The sequence below is a fragment of the Grus americana genome, chromosome 25, assembly GCF_028858705.1.
Source record: "Grus americana isolate bGruAme1 chromosome 25, bGruAme1.mat, whole genome shotgun sequence".
Lineage (NCBI taxonomy): Eukaryota > Metazoa > Chordata > Aves > Gruiformes > Gruidae > Grus > Grus americana.
Window position 1 is genome coordinate 2,103,104 of NC_072876.1, and position 16,129 is coordinate 2,119,232.

Genomic DNA, 16,129 nt, shown 5'->3' on the forward strand with positions numbered 1-16,129 from the left:
TATTTTGACATGTAAATGCTGAGGTTAGAGATGACCATGACTACTTGGAGGGAACTCTATGATGGACAGCCCATCCCAGTGACAGCCCAAAACACAACAGAGCTGCAGAAACCAAGGTGAATGTCAGGAATTGTTAGGGAAGGAGAAGAGAACAGAAAAGTGGCTGTGATGTCTCTACATAAACTCATGGCTTACTCACTCTTTGCATACTGTATGGTCTTCTGGTCTCCTCATCTCAGAAAGGAAATAATTTAATTGGGAAAGGTTTAGAGAAGGTCATTGCAGGTGACGAGCTGATGGGTCTGCCTGAGGAACTGGTCTGTGAGCTGGGACTTTCCAGCCTGGACCAAAGAGAAACTGAGGAGGTTCAACTCATAACACTTTTTAAATATAAGATCTAGAGAGCTTCAAACACAACTTATATGAGCCAGGTTCAGAAGAACCTAAGGTGTGGAGGTTTTTTCCCACAACAAGCTTTGAATCCATACAGCAGTGACACAAATGATGCTATTGGTAATTAATTTTTTCATGGATTGAAGTGGTGACTGTAAAAGCTCATGGGAAAGAAACCCATTGAGGCTTGCCAAGGATGCAATGGTGGAGGAAATGGGATTTACAGCTTCATTACTCGTATTGGCATAAGGCAGAACAATCCAGACTGATCACTGCTGCAGGGTAATTGGCTTTTACAAATCTTTCAAACAGACGCTTTATTCTTTCCTAACACTGGCAAGACAACCAAAATAAAACCATCCAAACTGGGAAGCTTGAAGAAATTCCAGCAATTTTTATTGATTTCAGCTTTTCCAATGAAGCAAATACATACAGTACAGCCAAAACAAAACTCTGATACATTATTCTCACATACCTATATCTTACAGAATACACTGTATAGCTATGGACCGGTAGACTAAGTTGATCTCAAACTGGTGTGTGGTCAGAGAGGAATAAAACTGCCTACTGCCTTCTACTCGTCCATGAGGCTTCTGAAATGCTGGGGTGGGTTGGATTGTACATACACAAAACAAACAAAGCATTTATGAGAAAATAGACCAAAAAGCTCTGCTAAGCCCAGGACAAACAAGTATGGTATTTATTTACATGGTTGTGTGTCCTGTGCACAAATCAGGCCCCAACTGCTCTTATTCCTGCTGCTGGCAGAGCTAATGGTGCTGCTAGCTATGGTCCTTCCCTCCTCAGTAATTCTCCATCACTACGACCCAGGGCACGTGCTATTGCTGTAGACCTGCCCTTGTTCCTATCATTGGGGGTATGCCCTACCTTGGCTCTTAAAGAAGCAAGAAACAGCCAAAACAGCTCATTGAAGAAGATGTCACAGTTAAAAATATGCCTTTCAGAAACACTACCTCCCTAGAATGAAAAATTAAAAAAAAAATGTTTTGGAGGTGAAAACAGCATCCATTTATGATGGAGGGAACCTCACTGAGCTCCCAAAACTGCTGGTTATGAGCAACACCATTTACTCTGGTAAGTCTGATTTTCCTTTCTCTTCTCACAATTGGGCATTGATGTCACTTCACTGACTTGGGTGGAGTCTGTAGTCCAGATATTAAAAAGAGAAACTGAGAGGAAAATAGAGTTGAGTGTCAGAGAATTTCCTGGGGAAGAAATAGCTGCAAAATAGCCCTGGGATGGCAGAGCAGTTACAATCAACACAGCCCACTGCTCTCTCGAGTTAGCTGTATTTTGAGGTATGAAAGCAATAACATACAGCATCGTAAAAAAAATTAGATCGGAAGGAACTTCTCTAGTCTGCCCAGCTCAAAGCAGGGATGTCAAAGCCAGATGAGGTTGCTCAGGGCTATGCCCAGTCATATTCTGAAGATTTCTGAGGATGGAGACAGATTTTATTTTTATCATTTTATTAGCTTTGGAAAAACAACTTTGCTGTACTTAATAAAATTTACATGAATGATGTATCTGTCTCTTTGAGTCTAATACTTACTAATGAAATCTCCAGTACTTGCAAATTTAATTGTGAGATGATGATCAAATAGCTACAGCTCTTTGTGCCTTACACAGTGATTCAGTAAACTGCATTACTGGTGAAAGCAGCAGCGGTGTTTTAAAATAAAGCCTAAATAACAGCCAATTAGAATGAATTTCCTCAATATTCCATCATTACATTTTCTAGTTAGGTTTCCCCAATTAATTTTACAGAGAAAAAACATTAGCTCCCAGGACTTCTGTCAAACGCATAATTACAGGAACAAATCTGAATGCAAAATTGCATGCAACATACTCTTAACACCAAAACTGTAACAATCCTGCCTGTGGATGCTGCAACCGTTTTGGACACCCACAGTCTTGGTCCTGCTGAAAACATTTTCGACTGTGCATCTGAAAATATACATCTAGCTAAGGAACAGCTGGCAGGTATGGCAAGGGCATGCCCACGGGCTGGGGCCTCTTTGCTGCTGTTTAAATGCTCCTGAAACTGTCCTACCGGATTCTCCTGGTTCTAGGTCTCCACTTCAAAGGTGCTTTTTTTTCTCTCTCATTTGGCTGGGAGCTCAGCACAGAAAGGTCTCGACTGAACGTGGGTGAAAGCAAGCAAATAGTTGCTGCTCATTAAAGTGCACAAGATTAAGCCACCCTTTGTAGTCCAAGAGAAAAAAACAGCTGGAAAATCATCTCCCTCTGTGGACACACACTCCCTATGGTCTAAACTGGGGACAAACAAGTGCCACCGTGTTTCTTAGCTCTAGAGCTGTGTCAGAGCAAATCTGAACTTCATGGACGGTTCTTTAGTGGGCATGAATCACCCCATTTCTGTGAAGTGAATGGGGTCATGCTGATTTCCACCTATTTAAAAGCCTGACACTTGCAAAAAAAATGAGACTGTTTTTCTCTTTCCAGGCTCACAATTCATCCTTGCCAAGCAACTCCTGCGCCCCTGATATTTGCAAAACAGGGTCCTGTGCCCCTGCACTGTTTGAAGAAGCAATGACCGTGTGTCGGGGGGACAACCAGCAAATGCATCCTCAGCTGGTCCTTTCCCTGTGGATCTCAGCTGCATCCCCTCTGGGGACAGATAGAGGATATGTTTTCTTCTCGAGAGAGGAAAACCAGCCTCTTTCATCACACAGTTACTGTCATAAGAAGTGGGTTGCCCTGAAATGAGCTCAGCAGTCCCCTATCACAGCCTTAGCATCACAGGATGATTCATGTAATTAAAGATCCCAAGAAGTAAAATATTTCCAAACCTGACTTCACACAAGTGCTTACATTCCTTTGCATATTAATACTATTTCTTTACATTGATTGATAAAAACAAAATGCGAATAAAAAGGCCACATCCCTCATTTTTTTCAGACCTGTGTGGCAGTCAGTGATCCCAGGGGAAAAACACTTTGCCAGTCTCCAGCTCAGCTTCTCAAATGCCACATGTGTCCAGGTACAGTCACAAGATTGAGTTGTTCTGGCACTGAAAATGGTTCGGGACCCGGTAATATTCATGTTCTGCAGATGTGTTGCAATTGTTCCCTCACATACAGCTTCAGAGAAGGGTTACTGAGACCCGGGAGAGAGTTTGCAGACATCAATTTGCTTCTTGAGATAAAGAGTTCACATGACAGGAAAGAAAATGCTAATAACTATAAGAGCTCATTGGAGAAAAATTCATAAGCAGAAAAGAAGCCCGTGTTTATAAATGTTAGGAATAACCAGCCTTTGTAAAGAAGAGTATCATTGTGTGTATCTGTTTATAATGGCCATATGCAATGGGGGAACTCAACCTAAAATTGGCAATTTTTACACTTGTGGGTAAAAATAGGTTGTGACAAGTTTTTAGTGTGGCAGTATTTGGTGCATGGATCAGGTGGAATTGGACAAAAGGGGGTTAAACTGCACAACTCACACCGACTTTTGGTGGAAGACAGGGGACTAAGCCTGTAGAAAGATCCTACTCACCATGTGTGCACATGTATGTTGACTGCATGCACACATACACAGCAACACATACATAGTTACACAGACACACTCTTTGCAAAAAAAAATAATTATTGACATCAAGAAAGTATAACCTCAATAAAAGTCCCTTCTCCCCCTAAAAAGAAAAAATGCTTAAAAATATCAGTATCATCCACATGAAATCCATATGTTTAGTTTGCTTTACAGTTGAGTTAAACTCAGAAACACTCTACATCTTTAACATCCTAAGTAATTGTGAAAGGGTTGTCTTCCTGGACATGAACCAATTCCAAATTCTGAAATGGAGAAAAACAAAGAAAAAAAACCAAAATCCCAGGTAATTAAAGAATTCAAGAAATCTCTTCATTACATTAAAACACGACTCTTCATCTTTTTTCTTGGCCTATACCCAGTTTCTGTACTGCCCATAGCTTTTTCCCCTAGACTTCCACACTTCTCTCAGTCTCAGTGGAAAAATCCTGACAGAGCAAGAACTGAAATCTGTACCTGGGCAGAGGAAAGAAATGGGCTTTTGTACCATTTTCTCTTACATCAGGACTGTGCTCAGTCTGATCACAAAGACCATGTTGGGGAAGGGAGAAAATAATTCATTCTGGATAATCTCAATCTCCATCATAGAGACATCTGATATTTGAAAAGCACAAAACTGCTTAAAGTTTTTCCCTTCAGTGGGAATTATGAATCAAAAGTACCTTACAGATGCAATCTCCATTTCACACTAAATAAAAACCCATAATGATGCCCTGGGAACTGTGCCCATGGTTTCTCTAACCTAGTTTCTCTATCGGGATTGTTCAGATTTCAGCATGTAGTTCCAAATTTTAACATGAGGCTTATAGATAGATTATTAAGTGCTCAAAAAATCCGTAAGAGTGATGGTTAATGCCAGAGCATGTGCTGGAATTAATTGCATATTACTGACACTATCTGGATAACATTATTCAAAAATCAGGAATGAAAGTAGTCTCAGAGAGATTCCTGTGAAAAGACCCACCTGAGGGGATTTGGCAAAATGCAATTAATCAGTTATTGCTTGACAAAGACAGGCAGACAGACACATGGGGCATAGTAAAGTCCAGCAGCTTTGCCTGTCCTACGGCTTCTGCACTGAGCATATCTGAAATGCACAACTGCATAGTGTGGGCAACATCTGCACTAAACCCAGAAACCACACAACTTCCGACCTTTCACCAAAATAAATGCTTTGCATTTTGGGCTGATAAGATTTGTGATGAAGATCTCACAAACCCACTTTAGGGGAGATTAAAAATAGCAAAAAATTCATGGCTTTCATGCATCACTCCTTTGCCCCCAAAACCACCCCTTCCCCACGCACGAGGGCCCCCTTCTCACCTGCAGCCTGAACGTGCATGGAGAGGCTCCTAAAATCTGGAGGAGAGGGTCCTGAAGGTTGTTCCAGCTAAAGATCCCATCATGTTCTTATCAAATCCTTGCTGAAAAAGCAGATGTATACGAAATGCAGCGAGTGCATATCAATTTCAAAACTGATAGCTAGCTATGGCCGTGAGAGAGAGCCTCCTACCCCACTTCAACAGCTGTCCTCCACCTAAAAAGTGTGCTTCATTCTCAAACAATGTCCTCTGTCCTCCCTCTGTGTGCCTTCAACACGTCACCTCTATTGATGGACTTCATCTTCCTTGCATTGTTTTCCATCCGCCAAGAGCTGGACTTCTCCAGCTTTACCGGAGGAAACCTTTACTTAATCCTTCACTGAATATTATTTCATCTTATTCCTCATCCTGGAAAAAACAGTAAAGATATATGCATGATGCATATACCCTTGCAGCCTCCCATCCTTCTCATCTGATGTATACCTATGCAATGAACATCTGTGTGAACACAGGAGTGACTCAGTCACATCAAAATGAGTTGGCACAGGCTCCTGAGCAGAGCCTGGTGCAAAGCTACACAAGCTCCTATGGAGAAAGTCCCTAACCGTTAATATGAGAACGATATTTACGTACTCTCTACCTTCCTGCCCCCAGGGTACTCCCCTTTCTGGATGTTACTCCTTCTCTTTAATTTGGCCCTTTACTCTCTGCAGGTGCTGCTGCTGTTGAGTTGGAAAAACCCAGCTTGTTCAAAGCAAGCCACTGGGAGCTGGAAGCTGGCTCCGCGCCGCGCCTGGCTCTGCACTCTCACAGTTTCTGTTGCAGGGAGCAAAACAAATCCTAAATACTCCTCTTCTTGGTTTAAAAGATTACTCTGACTGTAGGGGTGATGTAACCACAGGGTAGGGTTATGGACACAGAAGAAAATGGGGGGAAAGAGAGAAGGAACCTTGCCAGGCATCTGTTGGGACAGGCTGATCCTACACAATGGACAGCAGTGAAGGAATTCTACCAAGCTAGTGCAAAACGTCCAGGTCTGTTCCCAGCACAGACCAATGCTGTGCACACAGGACAGTATTGACTCCAGGAGCATCGTGGAAGAGCCCCCCTAAACTAGCATCATCCCCAGGACGCAAGCTGCCCGACACATACTTGCCACCATCCATTTAGTCCCTAAAGTCAGTCCCAGCAGCTGCGGTCGCGACTCGCTGCCTCTTGCTCAGATCTTAGGCGGGTGCCCATGTGCTGAGAGTATTGTGGTCCTCCCAGTGCCCCAGGCTCCTCCCAGCCACTGCCCATACTTGCTGCTGAATCATGGCCTTTGCAAACTCACCGACTTCAGCGAGTGAGTCAAGACTAGGGTTGTTCTTGTCGGCCGAAAAGCAGAGGAGTTTTTCTTACCTGCTTGAGCACACTCTGGAGCTCCCTGTTCGACCAAAGGTCTGTCAGGAGGAGGCGAGCAGCTTCGGCTGCTTTCGGACAGGAGCTGGGAAGATGAAAGCAACCTCGGTGAATTATGGCAGGCCACAGAGCAGCAACCCACATGCATTACTGACAGCCTTTAAATAAGCCCATCTCCAGCTGGGAGGCTGGCTAGACTTGACGGAGTACTGTCAATAAAACCTTCCTTGCTCTCTCAGCAGTGTTTCATGACAACAACCTCTGGGACAAGAACAAGACAAATGAAAACGAGGGGAGGATTTGAGTGGGAAAATGGGCATTGAACTGAGCTGAAGGAGTGTTTCTGGAGTGTGAAATCTGGGAAAGAGCAGGGAAACGGTGCCAACCCTTCCCTGGAGTCTGTAGGAACAGTGTGGGCGAATCACTTGGGAGGGCAGCAGAGGAACGGGCTCTGTGCTGCCTGGTGAGGATGGAGGAGATGGGAGCATTTGTAATAACAACATCTGCAACCATAAGTCCTTACTCAGCACAAGTTAATAGATACTTGCTCATGTAACAGCTCCGAAACCGTGAGTCATAGCAGTACCTTTTATAATTTTGGAACATTTCACACGACAACCTACATATAAACCTCCGTGCTCGTTCTTATCACTGCTCCTGATCTGCTGGACCTCGTCCTGCCTGTGGGAGATTCTTGATTTGGGTTCAGTGCGACAGCCCCAGCCTGTCTCAGCCAGGGTGATGGAGAAGTACGAGACCAGACTCAGGACCCTCCCTGTATGATACAGCGTCACAAAACATTGCGTCCTCAAAATAGTCCTTGTCAGACTAAGAAATGGGGCTGACAACGGTCATCGGGAACAACCTGGGACCTGCAAGTGCCATATTCTGAGTGTGAAAGGACAGGATTGTAACCACATTCCATAAATTTGGGGGCATTTCTCTAACATACACAGCAGTTGTTACCAAAGAAATTAGCAAATTTAACTTGGTCATAAACTCCAAAGGGATTGTGCAGATTGCTCACATTGGTATTGCATGGAGGGCCGGAGGAGCTGCAGACAATCAGAAATTCTTGAGCAATGTTTTGGGACAGGAGAACTAGGTTTTATTGCAAGATCACTTCTCTGGTTATAAACTTTCTATGCCCTGTCATCAGAATGACTGTGTTTAAAAAAAAAAAAAAATTTGTGGCTGAAAAGCCATTAAAAAAGAATAAACCCAGTGGTATCTATGATTAGATGGTCAGTGCATGTTCTGGACATTGTTTTTCAAGGATATCTTGTTTCATGATGTTTCTCTCTTTCTGAGATAGAGTAATTTTATTTATTTGTTTTGTTTGGGGTTTTTTAATAATTTGCTTCTAATGATACCAGATACGTACTTTTTGCCATTGTGACTTCACCTCAAATGAATTTTTCTTTTCAAACCAAAATTACCAACATCTGGTATCTGAGACATTTCCGAATTCAGACAAAAGAATTTGTCCACTCTTAATCTGAAGGACTGATACTGACTTTGTTTCATACAGCATGTACTGCTACTATTTAGGTGTAAAAAGATTAAGCATGAACTGATTGAGCTGTGATGACAATTGCAGTATGTAAAGTAGCATAACCTAAACAAGAGTGCTAGCAGTAATGTGTAGAACATGGAGCAGAACATCAAGGACAGCTGATTTGGAGATAAACTTTCTTTAAAAAAAGTCACCTGAAAATCAAAGTTGTTTTTAAGGATGGTCTGTTTTTTACAAATAGAATTAGTTGTAAAAATTTATGAAAGACAACAGGAAAGAGATCCACTGGAACAATGGCAGCAGTCATCCAAAAAACTATTGACTCAACAAAGCACAACCAAGAATCTAGTCAGAAGGAGATGGTGAGGCCGGGGGGGAAGTGTGAGGGCAGCACAAAATATGAGATTTTTTCTACATGCATATCAAATAATGGGGGGGAAATAATGTTTCCTCAAAGGGCAAAAATATCAAGAACCTTATGTATGTCACAGGAGATGCCAAGGAATTCTTGGAAGGACTTCTTCAGAATGTCATGAGTTTATAAAATAGATATCAAGGTGCAATCTTTGGAAGAAATGAGAAATTGGAAATGTGTGGATAAGAAGAACTCTTACACAGAAAAGAATCAAGGAAAGATCTGAGTTTCTTCAAAGATTAATTTTGGTAAAATGTTATGGTTGAATTAAACTGCAAAACTATATAATTGTAATTAAACTGCAAAATTATATAATACAAAAGGTGTGAAAAGTAAATAAAGACAGGGAAACTGAAACAAATCAGTGATAAAGGGATTGTGAGATGAACTGCAAATCTGATTGTCTAAAATTACAGACAGAGATTTTGGAGAAAAGCTTTCAGTGCAGCCAGTAGAATTATTGAGAAAAATTATAATTTTGTCAGTGAAATAATGTTGCTTGAAAATGAGCAGAGGAATATTTTTCAGACAGCTGGAGAAGAAAGATGTGAAGGACATAAGCCATCACAATAAATCAGTAACAGTAGCTTGATTTTCAGAAACACCACCAAAAAAAGAAGGTAATAGTCAATATTTTGGCAACTTGGATTTAAAATAACAAAGAGTGAATGAACATCATCATACTATGAAGCCCGTGTCATAGATGAGGATATATGCAGAAGACTGAGACAATTATTTAATTGGGATGCTTCACAAATGAGAAGAAGCCACAGCTATCAGATAAACTGCTGAACTGTTTATTCCCTTCACTCAGAATACAGCTACAAGAAACATCCAGAAAAAGAAACCTCAGCTTTGAGGAGTGGTGGTTGGCATTTGAGAAGAACATGGGAAAGGAAAAGGTCCATAACCTACTTGTCTGTAACCTGGAAGGTCTTTCTAAAACATGAATACAAAAATGTTTGAGCATGTTAAACTGATGATTTACAGCTTCAAATGTAACACAAGAGCAGTTTGAAAATGTAGATAAAGAAACATTTGTGGGGTGGCAGAAGAAACATGTGCCAGGAGGGCACTATGCAGACATGCCAACCAAACCAACACCAGTGCTGGAGGTGAGGGAAGTGTGTCCACAGGGAAACTGAGGCAGATTAACAAAGAAAACTCTGCAAAATACTAACAAGGTACAACATGGCATGGTGTTCTCCATGGCAATTTGGTCACCATTGAGCACTCCTCTGTTTTCTGTTTCTGCTGGTGCTGGTGCTCAGAAGGAAGAGGTTCGCAGCACGGGACTCACCACGCTCAACATCGTGTGGGGAGCATGGGATCTGCATCCAACCTAGGCAACAGCCCCCAGTAGAGATGTTGGATCTAGGGGGTGAGGCTGTTTCTGATGTAGGACTGGACAAATCCCACCCTGAAATTTCTTGTTCATCTTCACAGGCTATACAGGGAAGTGGGAAAAGTCAGCTAACTTGTGTACTAGCACATGTCCAAGTCTCTAGAGGGAAGATCTATTTTACATCTTTATGGGAACAGTCTGAAATGATATGGCTTGAATAAGTAAGATTAGTCCTGGGTGTAAATTATTGTCATTTCTTCATAGCAATTGAACAGCATAAAAATCTTTGGGGACAGAAATGAACAATGGAAGAAAAAGAACAAATTCAAGTTTTGGACATTGTAAGAGCTGTGGAGTTTCCTTGGAAGGAATTAACGATAAAGACAAGAGGAACACACTGAAGACATCTCCAGAGTTCAGTAACTCCTCGCAGTTGAGTGAGTCATTGCAAACAAAGCTCATCACACAAAACAGTAAAGACAATTAAGGTACACACAACCACAGTTGTGCAACACTTGGCTGAAGTAGTAAATTAGCTGACGACCGGTCTGAGGGATCCGAAGCGGGATTTTAGACAGAAGTTAATACCGTTCAAAACAATGAAGACTTAGTAGAAGGCTGAGTTTCATGATAATTGGGCTTGTTGTAGAGTGGAAGCATACAAAAGCAGCAAATTGACTGATGTTGTTGGCTGAGGTCCAAACTAAACAAGAAAGCCACTTCTAATCACTGAGAGAGTCTCTGCTCCCATGAAACAAGTGGTAGATTGTAAGTGGTTTATCAAAGGATGATGGAGAAGGCATGTGAATGTCTTTTCACAACAGAAAACAATAGGTTAATTGTATAAAGTATTTTGAAACAAAGACAGATGGTAGGAGAGATGCAAGTCTAGAAGGAGAATACATGGTCAAAGACCATGTAAGTTTAACACCAGTTTGGCCAGAAATGAACATACAGCTTGGCGAGGGGTGACAAGATTTTGACAGAGCTGTAAAGAGTATGGAAAACAAGCAGGACAAAATTATTACCACCAAAACTCAAACCAAGTCCTAAAAGAAAAAGTGGTAAAATATGTTGGGATTCCTCAGTTGTTATAAAATATACGTGAGTAGACCAGGGGAGGCACTTATAATAATATATACATATACACACATTTATATGCTTCATCACAGCTGCATCATTGCAGGTGGACGTTCCAACAGAAACATGAACAAATCTGAACATTAAAGCTAAGCACAATCCCGGTATACCAGCGGTACTTGAATCTCAGACCTGACCTTCATGATAAGGTTTGCAGGAAGCTGTGAGTGGGAAGCCCAGGTGCCTGGGAGTCAGGCTGCGTACTGACATCCCCTGTTTTGAGAGCTGGAATTTTTAACAGGGTTTAAGATGTTGGTCCTTCAGTTCTTTCTAGAATTTCTTAAAATTCAGCCAGCAAATTTCCTGAGGCCCTTTTACAAATCCCACCATGTACAGCTCATGTCTGTTTCCAAGAAACCAGTGCTGAGGATTTGTGTCTACCAACATGCTTGAATTTTTTTGGCGCTCTCAATTTACAAGCACAGGGACAGCATAATGCTTTACTATGGCTCTGAAGGGTGTTGGGAAGGCTCTGGGTTTAATCTGGCTTTGCACAGCATGCATGGGCTCGAAAATGTCTGTATATGACCCTCTCCATGCCTTCTGCCCCAAACTCACCCATTTCGGCACAGGCTTACTACATTATTTAGCATGTTGCTTGTCAAGTAAGACTTTCCCAGGTGTGGGTTGGACATGATGAGGTTCCTCAGAGTGTAACAAGCTGATGTCATGATCTCGCCATAGTTGTTGGTATTTCCAGACTGGAATGACAGGAGACGTGATACATCTGGGAGCACCTGGTGAGCTAAAGAGGTGGAATGTTCCAATCAACATTTAAATAAAACCTAGCACAAGTGAATGATACTATTTGTGTTAGCACTATTCAATACAAGAATGCAGTGTTATCTCCGGAAGGAGGCACTAATAATGTTGGACGGTATTGGCATAGCAGTCATCACTTGATTTTTCAGAGACAAAATGAGTTCTGCAGGCCTCTGGAAGGGCAATGATATTGGTCATGGGTAGTCAAGTCCAACTCATTTCCCAAAACACTATCGTCCTCATGATCCTGCAGATTTGTCATTATCTATAAAGCATACCACATGCTTGTAGAGACTTTGAGATACCACACATTTTGTTAACTAAGCCTGCAGATATCACCTGTATTTGTCCTTTTGGCCAGAAGAAATTAGTGCTTTGCCCAATTTTGGAGCTTGGTTAAGTCCTATTACGGGGTTCACAAAGCAAGGTGGGCAGATATTAGAGAGTTAGAAACTGGACATTGTTCTGGAATCCACTGTAATGTAAATTACTTACCCATGGTTTTGTGGAGAACAGGATGCCGGGACATGTTACTCAGCAAAGAAGCCCCAGACCGGACAACTTCAGAGCTGTTGGACTGGAGGAGCCGTGCTATGCGAGGCAAACCTTTTTCCTTCACGCCAATCAATTGGCTCATTGCATTGGACATCTACAAGACAGAACAGAGACGTCTCATGACCTCTAATGCCGGGAGGACACAACTGGAATCATGCACGGGGCCAGACAAACATGACTACACTATAAAATAAGCATCTATATAATACCTTCTTCTGCTACCATAATCTCACTTACTTTGTCATTTACCCCTCTTGTCCACAGGCATTTGCAAAGTCAGCCTCATCCTCTGTGATGCAGCTGGTACTCCTGCCCTCTTTCTGGAGTCTGAGGGGGGACAGTTGCTCACCCAACTGATATTCCCATAAGCTGGAGAAGTTTTACCTTCATGTCCACCTTGCCCTTGCACAACGCCCTCGCAGCTCCCTGCCATGCCACAAGTAAGAGGCTGCTTTGGAACAGCTAATGATACCGTTAAAAAAACAGCTGAAGACCAAAAATACTCATCTTGGATCCTGATCTCATGTTTGCATATGTAAATCTAGATCTCAGGACATAGCCAATGCAGATGAGTGTTCATGGATGTTGAAGTACACAACCTTAACAAATTGTCCTCTTATTGATAGAGTTTAAACTGAACTTCTCAGCTACTCCCCCACCAGAAAGGCTGCTGGAGATTGTCGCACCACCAGTGAAACATGTCCATCAACAGTGACATAGGGATGGAGGAAACGGGCTGGAAGGCAACCCTCTTCCCGTGGACTGAGACCCAATTTCGCTCCCATGCTCCAGGAGGCACATGTGCCACACAAGCAGGAGTGGGATGTGTAAAGCTGAGTCTGAGAAGAGATTCATAGTTCTCCTCTATAAGCTAAAGGGTTCTAGTAAGCTTTGTAAGCTTGTCCTCAGTTTCCCTTTCCTTCAAGTGACAGCAAACCCAGCAGCCCACCCCAACTCCAGCTCTGAGCTGGCATAAGACCCTTGAAAGGAGAAGCCACTTCTGCACATCCAGGCAAATTCCAACCATTCCCTTCCAGAAGGCTGAAATAAGTCACTTCAACACTGTCAGAGCTGGGTTTTGTTTGTTTGTTTTCGTCCCCTCTGCCCAAAAGACATTCTTGTGTAATAATCATGATTGCTGAAAGCCTTTTCATTTCCATGCAGCACATAGCTCCAGCCCCGTTTCTCTGATTAGCTCTACCCATACTGCAACAGCCTCTCTCCACCTTGTTGGTGCCACTGTTTAGTTAAACTGGGGGGGGAAAAAAAAAAAAAAAAGGTTCCCGAAGAATTTCACATTGAAAGACTTGTAACAAAAGCTCCCAGGAGATCAGAGCTGGCAGGTTAATACTGTCTTTGCAACGAAGGCTCCTTTCGTGAGTCACTCTGTGTTTCTGGGTGGAACACATAGCACACGTGACATGCCTCTCCTACGTATGAAATAATTACCTCTTTATCTCCCTAGCCATCTTATTTAAATTGGAATTGATGAAGTTTGACACAAACAGACAAGTCGAGGTTTGCCCACGTGAATGCAGCCTGTGAGGACGTGCCCACGGTAGCGATATTGGGCAGAGCAGAGCTGCTGTCATGACGTGGTCCTCGCCATGCCCTAGCTCCTGCAATACCCATGGCATCACGCAGCCCGTGTCACCTCTGTGCTGCCATACCTACGAGTTAGGACATCTATCAGAGCTATTTTACAAGCAGCTCTGATGTGAGGACAAGCCACAATCCACATCACAACCCACCCTGTTATTAGAGCCACCTCCCACTTAAAAAAACACACACAGGCAGTGGCGTACGCGCATCCTTTCTCTCTGCTTTAATGACATCTGTCCACATCTGTGCACATCTGTGCACATCCTCACTGGTGTCCTGCGGGGAGGGTGCAAATACCAGTAGATGCTGGTGATATGGCCAACCTAAAGGACCCCCTGGAAAGTGTATGGATCTGGGATAGACCCTTGAGATGCTGATTATAGCCCCCACTGAGACCCTATTTTGGCATTAATAAAAACCTCATCTGGAGCATCCGCTGTGGAAAGACTTGCAACAGTGCCCTGAGGTTTGAGGAGAGCATTTTCCTTTCTGATTACTGTAAGGTGCTGACACTTTTGACTGCATGTGTGGGGAGGGGAGAGGAGCGCTTACCAGCCCTCGGCTCGCAGTGAGGTTCTGCAGAGCTCCAGCACAAGCTTCCAAGGTGGCATCCTTCTTGCTCTGATCCATCAAGGACAGGTAGGTGCGGATGGCATCAGAGTGGTAGAGCCAGCTGGGTCCTTTGGGTTTAAAATCCTCCTCAGGAAGGGGGACACCATATTCATCATTCTACAAAGAGATGAGAAACTGGAAGCTCAGATCCTGCTTCTAGCTTGCAGCCCCTGCCTGTGGCTGCATACCACATTTCCAAGCCCTCTGTGGCACATCTTACCTCCATTTTACCACTTCTGCTGTTGAAGCAGCCTGTGAGAGTCTTGTCCATATAAACACTCCGGGCCATGTGGTTGAGCTGGGTGTATTTGTTTGGAACTTCAGCATCCAGGCGATAGGAAAGGTTGTGCAGGATGCAGATGCAATTCTCCACAGACTGAAATCACCACCAGAATAAAAATGCAAGCATCACATTAGGCAGAAAAATAAGGAGCAGCACCTGCTATAGCTACAGAGAGGACATATATCATGCCATAATTAGCTTTTTTTAGCAGTTAAACTGTAGAAGCTCCTGACCCTTCTCAAGGTAGCAATGGATGGGAAGGAAGAAGGAGGTGGAATAGACATGAATGAAGGCCACATAGCCCAAATGCTATACCGTGGATCTCAGTGAGCTGACTCAGTGAACCTTATTGGGTCCCACTGCCATAGACAAGTTGATAAACAGGAAAAGAGAGCATGAGTACAGAGGGTGGTTATATCAAACTGCCCGCCATGAAATGCTAAATCTTGAAAGTCTTCCTCTTTCCTTAGTCAACTTCCAATGACTTTGTCCAAATCACAGCTACTGATTAGTGGACACTTTTTATCAAGCACAGGCTTTTAAGGCTCCTTTAACTGGATGTCAGAGTGCCCAATGTAAAGAGCAAAGGAAAATTTTCACTAGATACCTGTAACCAACACCAAAACATGCAGTTTCCAAAGACCTGTATTCAATATGTGCTGCTGAAACTGATCTTCTTGCAAAAGCCATCCCCAAAAGAGGATTTGCTCAATCCTGAGCTCATTTGAAATAATTTTGGTACTTTGCTGGACACTGAGGACTTTAGGGTGTCTGGCTAGTATCACAGGTGTTGAACTCCTGAAAATGTGACATTACTTTGTACAAGGTAAGTGCCGTTTACATATAGCAATCAGAGTCATAGTTAGGGGACTGGCAGAAAGACGTCAGCTCCTGGCTTCTTGCGGAATGTGATGCCAGTCTGAGGCTTATATACTTGAGTGCTGCTGGATGAAGAGATGCCGTGGTGGGAAGAGAAGAAAATAGAGGTTAAGATGCAGGAAGGATCCCAGGGTGGGAGGGGAAGGGAGAAAAGCATACTGGGGGCTCAGGAGCCAAAATATTTTGCTGTGTCCCTGTTTGATAAAGGGAAATGGTAAAACCCACCTCTACTACAGGCCTAGAGCACAGAGGACTTGCATTCCTACAACAGATCACACTGAGATTTGGAAGAACAAGAGCAGCCACAAAGAGT

General features: G+C 43.0%; 1 protein-coding gene across 1 annotated transcript in view; it reads right to left on the reverse strand.

Annotated features, from left to right (window-relative positions):
* Positions 1-850: 850 nt before the first annotated feature.
* The window catches only part of PKP1 (plakophilin 1), a 46,679-nt gene continuing 31,400 nt past the window's right edge, over positions 851-16,129 (reverse strand). The window contains exons 8-14 of the mRNA XM_054804261.1: positions 14,875-15,030; positions 14,595-14,771; positions 12,381-12,534; positions 11,682-11,868; positions 6,708-6,792; positions 5,308-5,408; positions 851-4,229 (exon numbers count right to left, since the gene is read on the reverse strand). Of these exons, the coding sequence (XP_054660236.1) occupies positions 5,337-5,408; positions 6,708-6,792; positions 11,682-11,868; positions 12,381-12,534; positions 14,595-14,771; positions 14,875-15,030 (831 nt within the window). The 3' untranslated portion in view covers positions 851-4,229; positions 5,308-5,336. The remainder of the gene's footprint in view (positions 4,230-5,307; positions 5,409-6,707; positions 6,793-11,681; positions 11,869-12,380; positions 12,535-14,594; positions 14,772-14,874; positions 15,031-16,129) is intronic.